Genomic DNA, 7,233 nt, shown 5'->3' with positions numbered 1-7,233 from the left:
TCATCTTGTAAAATGTCTTCATATGATCATTGAGATCTTAATTAATGTAAAAGAATAATTGTAGTTGAATCTGAAATAGAGACATAAAGTAAAAGCAGAGAAGAGCTATATGGAGCAACCATGCGAAGAAAATCAAATTATTATAAAGCGTGAACTAAGTGTTAACCTTGTGCGTATGAACAGACAATAGTACTTTTATTTGAAAAACAGTATTTTCAAGACAATTGAATTTTGTATTTTGTGTTTCAGCGGAGCACATAGAAACACATTTTGTATTTCAATATTAATAATGAAAGATTGAAAGTATTTTGTATTTTGTATTTCAAATACTAAGATTGACAGTCTTATTATTTAAATTATAAAATACAAAAACTTTCAATCTTTCGATTTTAAATACAAAATACGGAATACTTTCATGTGTTTCACTAAAATATAAAATATCACTCTTTCATTGCAATTACTGTGTTTTAAATATAAGTATTTTAAATACATATGCCCCCATTCCTGAGTACTGGCAATGTATATCGGAACACAACCTGGGTAAAACTATATCATTCCTTCGTAATCTAATTATTGAACGATTTGGTGAACAGTATCGTGAGGGTAAAGTTCCCACAGCATGCAAATAACGTAAAAGTTTGCAGAAGCACGATGAATTAGTAATTCTGACACCAAATATTTTCAGAGATCCTATTATCTGGGGTTATGATCCTCGCATACACCAACGAGTATTATTCGAGCACAACTCGGAGGTCGTTTGGGAACCTGATTTTCCCGGGACAACTGCAGAATTTATATTCGGTCACTTTAAGCGGCACGTTCGTTCCGCGTCCCAATTAAGACAGTCTCGTCGCAATTAATAACTGCGAAATTGCGAGTTATTAACTCTAAAATGCAGAGAGTTCATGATCAATCAAGATTGCATGGCATATAGATCGATAATATAACACTTTTGCGAATACTTCAGTCCCGATATATCGTGATCAATTAAGATTGCATGTAGATCGAGAATATAACACTTTTGGAAATACTTCAGTCCCAATATATCGTGAGAGAAAGAGCGGATTTCTCGTTTGTGAGTTCAGCTGGTTTCCATTAGCGTTAATAAAAGAAGCAATACGATTTCGAACTTTTTCCATTATACACCAGATTCCGAATGCCTAATGGACACACTGTTAATTAAAGCTGTTTCACCCGGTCGTATAGGTTTCGTGATCGCAGATTACCGTTTACAATTTCGTCGTCAAGGCTATGTTTCGCGCATTATTAAAAACCGTCTTCATAGATGTATAGATACTGCCATGGGCTCGTAATACCATATAGTTCGGAGCTTGCTTACGAGAACATCGATCGTAACACAAAAGCGCATTGTGATGCACCGCAATATTATACCGTATCTGCCGAACGCCGTTCGAAAGCTTGTAATGCTTTTTTAACACCGTATCCGATGTGACCTGGATTCAGCCTCTGTAGGTATAGCGCATTATTTTACAATTTTTCAGACCGGTTTCTTTATTACACCTAATCCTTTGTAGACGGGCGTGCCCATCTAGACATACCTCTTTTTATTTTGTATATATATTGTTTGCTCGTTCATAAAACTTAATCTATAGAATAATTTGTGAATTTTGATTTTAATTTTAAGATCAAAAATAAAAAAAAATTTTAAATGGTACATCCAACAGTGAAAAAAATTTACTATATTTTAATAAATATTTTTTTTAATATTTGTAAGTAAACGTTTACTTATAAATATTTACTCAATGAAAAAAATGCTTATTAAATCAAATTAATAATTCTTGTGTTAACATTCAGGAAATATTTACTAACATTTAAAGAAAAATTTATTAAGATATAGTAAATTTTTTCAGTGAATGTGACAAATAGAAATTTTTTAATTGCAAAATAACATCAAATTTGTAGGTTCATTTTATTTTAACTCATCAATACTATGTAAATAGTTAGCATGATATCCAAAAAACTGACTTTCTATTACAAGCTCTATGACATTACATCTCTTTCATTTGTACTACCCTTTAAAAATTCGATATTTTTAGACTACACTCAAATTCATTGCAAGAATTTTTTAAACCTAAGTTTCACAATAATCAAGTGAATTTGAATTTTAGAATTCTGCACAGAAGAAATAGATTTTTCTAAAGTATCTAAAAATTTAGCTAGATACAGGTCTGAAAATAATCTGTATCCAGCTAAATTGTTAAATAATTTCACAAAATTATTCTTTTCATGTGAGACCAGAATCGAATTTAGTGACCCCAGAAGCTCTTAGAAAAATGAGAGATTTTTAAGTTCCTTTATTAAAAAATTCCCATCCTCAAGAATTAACAACATAGATATTCGTTGTTGACTCACGCGTTCTATTGAAACCGTACAAAGCAAAGCTCCTTTTCTTCAATGAGCTAAATTTGTTCATTCTCGGATTAGTAGCGACTGCAACTCGTAAAGTACTCCAACTGCGAATAACGTTAACTTTTATGGCAACCGTTAAGGAAATCACACGCTCATACTTCTTTGTGCCTGGATTTCCAGAGTTTTTTTTCTCTCACTCTCTCATCTGTATTTTTTTGCATTTATATTTCGTCGCGGATGATTAATATCACACGTCGAATGGAGCCGCAGAAATCGCCGTCTGCGCTTAAACTAGGGAAAAAAACCGGTTTTATTCGACGCAGCTGTCGATTCACATTTACGAACTGGATTATATACTGAACGTGTAACGCACAGCCAGTCGTTTTAGTGGCACTAAAATCTCGGAGCCGGCTTACACACATTGCATTCGAGCAGCAAGGTGCAACCTGCGCTCTTGTAGGGATCGCGAAATGCCCGGTTAGCTTCCGCGAAGCGTTAGAGCACAATTAAAAACGAAGACCCGTTATTTTCAATTGAGAATAACGCGGCAGTAAGTGCTCGCACCGCAGGGAACATAAATCACGCGCAGATTCTTTCACACGCCGCTTTTCGCAATCTTTTTATTCACACGTAGCATAGCTTAATCTAAATTTCAAATAATCGTCAAAATGTATATCAAAAAGTATATCCTTTAAAATAAAGTAGCTCTTTGTTTTAATGCGATATCGGATAAAAATTTTATTCTTATATTTTAAGATAATAGAGAATCTATAATTATTATCGAATAAAAAAAATGAATACTTTATCAAAACGTTAATTACGCTAATGAACGAATAATTAGATATTTCTAATAATTAATAATTAATATGTATTAAAATAAATCAATGAAAAATACCAAAGAGAAGAAAATACGAATGTAGAATATCACAATTGCTGCAAAAGACATTTAATTCTCCGCTCCAGACTGCGCTGACCTGATTGAACAGTAATAAATTGATAGAGCTATCTAAACCTTTCGAAGTCTGCATGCTCCATGTTCGTTTGATCTCGGCTATCAATATCTGTTATATGTCAATCAATAGATTAAATTTACAGAATTGTAATTGTATACTCGTAAAAGGACATAAATAAATTTTATTTGTGCTGCCGGTGATATCAATCTGGATTAAGTGGTTTTACTAATAATTTGTGTAGCATATAAAAGATGTTTAAATTGCACATATAATAAAGATACGTTAAATTAATTTTGGCAAACTGTATACATTCAATCAATAAACGAATTAACATTTTCAGCTTTTCAATCATTAGCAGTGTATTAACAATGGTAACAATAATAAATATCAATCAAATGCAGTGCATATTGATTTAATTAAATACAATATTGTTGATGTTCATTTGATTCGCAACAAATTGCGACGTTCCAAGAATTAATAAACGAAGATGAATAATCTGCGATATTTCGGAATGAATCGACATTCTTTGAACGATCCTTTAACTCTTTCATTTGATTAGAATGCGATGTATGAAACCTGAAAGAGACAAAGGCAGTCATTGTGTCACAGACATCTCTTAGTTCTCTCTCTCGTTAACCCGAGAACTCCCACATAATCGAATCAATAACGGACGGTTAATTTTCTTTGTCGACCGGAACAAATCAGATCAGTCATGAAATTCCGACTCTAAAGATACATAGCGATAAAAACTTATTTATCACAATCGTACTTTTTGGCAATATCATATAAATAAAATATGCAATATGATATATGTATGTACATATGTAATGATTTTCTGTGGATATATTTCGAAGATATATTATTTTCGGTATATGAACACATCATAAGTTTAATACAAAGTCTAATTCTAGAGATAGACAAACAGAAAATAGGAAATAATTATAGAGAATATGTAAATTAAGGAGAAATGGAGCACATAAATGGATCTGATTGTTTGGTTGGCCTAGATTAATTCAAAAGGTCTTTTGTCGTGCAGTCTACTAGAAATTCTGTCTTACTTATCCTCCGTCTTTTTTTCGAGGTCTTCAGCTCGCGATGTTGTCATCATCTCTTGACAATGTATTACCGTTTCACATCGCCTTTGAACTTTTATGTTTCATCCTTTCTCAACTGCTGTAAAGATTATTCTGAAATTGCACGGAGTAAGGAGGAATAGGTTTTCAATTTCCGCGATCTCACAAAAGTGTGTATGTGACGGTGGACAATCTGCTTTTGTGTCTAAAAGAGAACAAAGGAGGAGCTATCCGCGGTTGTGTAAAATTGTACAACCGTACAATCTCTGTACGCAACCTCGCAGTATTGGATATCCGATCTTTCGACAGCTACGAAGAAAATCAGAGATTGACCTCGGTGGACTTCCGGATCGTAAGAAAGCGCTGTTACACGTTCACCAAGAAACATATCGGTCGTTCACGGATCCGAAAGATTCCTCTCGCAAATGTCTTTTTCAGGATTACGTGAGAGATTGAAGAGTTATGGCTGTTATACTGTCTTTAATAGAATTTTACAAATGTTCGCTCAAGAAAATTTTTGAAAATATCACAAATTTCATAATTAATATTAATTCATATGTGTTGTCGCAATTAAAAAAATTAATAAAGAGTAACAAAAATATTTTAATTATAAAAGAAAAATTAAATTAATATTAGGTTATTAAGGGAAAAAGTTACAAGTTGATAAAAAGACTTTTTTTAGCAACTCATATATTCTATTTTTAAAAAATTGGCAATTACGCCACTTAATAGAGCAATATTTCAACTTAAAAAATCTGTATTTTTAATTGCGATACGATGATTTTTAACGGAGTTACGAGCAATAAAATCAGAATGTTCCTTTTTTACTTAATCCGCGAGTAACTCAGGAATAAAAAATCACAGGAACACATTTTTAAAAAACGATTTTGTAAGGAAAGCTTCAAGCTTTCACGATAGATAGTCGAAAATTTGCTCAAATTTTTTTGGACACGCTACAGACCTACAAAGTGAAAAGAAAATTTTTCAGTTTTTTTCAGCTCTATGTAAAAATTTACTATATGTAAAAATTACAAAACTCACATAAAAAAATATAGGAACTTCGAAAGTAGAGGTTTAAATTTAAATTTTGATCATTTCTAACGAAGATAATGATGAAAAAACGCCTTTTTACCAACTTATAAAAAAACTTTTTCCTGAATCCAATATCTTTATCAATTATTTTATGCAATTATATTTTATATTCTCTATATATTTTAAACCTATTTCTTATAATATTTGAATAATTGCTATTTCGTGTTTCTTATAAAGAATACAAAAATTTCAAAGTTATACTTACTAGCTGTAGAACAATACGTAAAGTGCAATAAAGAAATAATGTCAGAATAAAGTATGGCGGGTACCTTCTCCCCACAACTTTCTAACACTGTATCGTTCGTTGCGGCAAAGCCACCTGCTCACCATTACAGCATAATTGTACCTTTTGTGTTTCAAGTATCCGTAAAATTTCTGAGTGCTTCGTAAGCTCGAGCGAAACCTTCACGCAGTTACGAAGTGTGCGAGATAAAGGGTCAAAAGGTTATGTGACTGCAATTTTATCGCACGCCTCTTTATTCTTTCGCGCTTGTTTAATTTCTGAATTTTTATAATAAGAAATAAAATTTTCTATAATGATAATTAAATGTTGTTTGTCCCATGTTATTAAAAAAATTTCAAAAACTAGAATAAAGAGCGTCTTTATTGCCAAATAAAATCTTGCACAGGTTTTAAACTTGTTGTGACATAAAAATATAATCGGATATGAGATACTCAAATTTTGGTATTTGGATATACACTCAAATCTAAAGGCACTTCGATATATGTATAACGTTTTTCGGTTTGAGCGGATAGAAGTGCAGGTATAAAATGATGGGCAAAGTGAACATACAATTTATTCCAACTTACATGACATATTCATGTTTTTCATGCTTTCAACACGAATCTCGCGTTTTCACGAGAATCCCATTATAGCTGCACGATTCAAACCGAATGCTGGCAGCTTATGTGAAGATCTAACCGAAATTGTCTTTTGGAGAACACAATACGAATTGTTATCCACGCTTCTTACATTGCTAACAATGTAACCTCTTGCCTTAAAACTTAAAAACTAATTGTTATGTTAGAATACTTAAATACTAATGTAAAAAACATTAAATGCAAATATAGAAATATAAATCGTTATTACGTCATTGAGACTAGAAAAAATATTATAATTAAAAGCAAGAGAATAATTTAGTGATTGGTTTGACGATATGTTTCAGAAATAACCATCAATCTGCCTCCCTTGCGAATTCCGCATTTAAGGCATCACCGTGTTACGGATTGGGATCCATATTTCGAAAATGCAGATGGCCAGGGTATTAATGGCTCGCAAAATGTGGCGTTGCACTTAGGCGCAACAGCGTATCTCGATTGTCGCGTCGCTATGCTTTCTGGGAAGAAGGTGCGAATCATATTAAATTATCAACAATTAAGTCGACGCGCTAGTGATGAGTAATTGGAATAATAATATTTAAGTATATCTATATAGAGAGTACGATTTTGCTAAAGTATCTAAAAAGAATAATATTTAAAAAAAGCTGTTTTTTGTCCACTAATGGAAACGTAGAAAACATAATGAATCTTATAGATTTCGATCTGCTGAACGCGATGGTCCTATTAGTTTTCATTGAAAATGTAGAGAACATCGTCATTCTTCAGGTTAAAGTCTTCATTTTCACTGAAAAATAGAACTTTAATTTGAAAAATAACGACGTTTCCCATGTTTTCAATGAGAGCTTCAATCTGAAAGATGACAATGTTCCGCATATTTTCAATGAAAACTAATAGCACCATCGTGT

The 7,233-nt window shown here is 32.2% G+C and overlaps 1 protein-coding gene across 2 annotated transcripts in view; it reads left to right on the top strand.

Moving 5' to 3' along the window:
* The window catches only part of LOC108728089 (uncharacterized), a 30,296-nt gene that overhangs the window by 17,649 nt on the left and 5,414 nt on the right, over positions 1–7,233 (top strand). For both annotated transcript variants that reach the window (XM_018456447.1, XM_018456446.1), the window contains exon 3: positions 6,655–6,836. In XM_018456447.1, the coding sequence (XP_018311949.1) occupies positions 6,655–6,836 (182 nt within the window). The remainder of the gene's footprint in view (positions 1–6,654; positions 6,837–7,233) is intronic.

This window comes from Mycetomoellerius zeteki, unplaced genomic scaffold (genome assembly GCF_001594055.1).
Source record: "Mycetomoellerius zeteki isolate Tzet28-1 unplaced genomic scaffold, Tzet1.0 scaffold58, whole genome shotgun sequence".
Classification (NCBI taxonomy): Eukaryota; Metazoa; Arthropoda; class Insecta; order Hymenoptera; family Formicidae; genus Mycetomoellerius; species Mycetomoellerius zeteki.
This window is presented reverse-complemented; position numbering and strand designations above follow the sequence as displayed.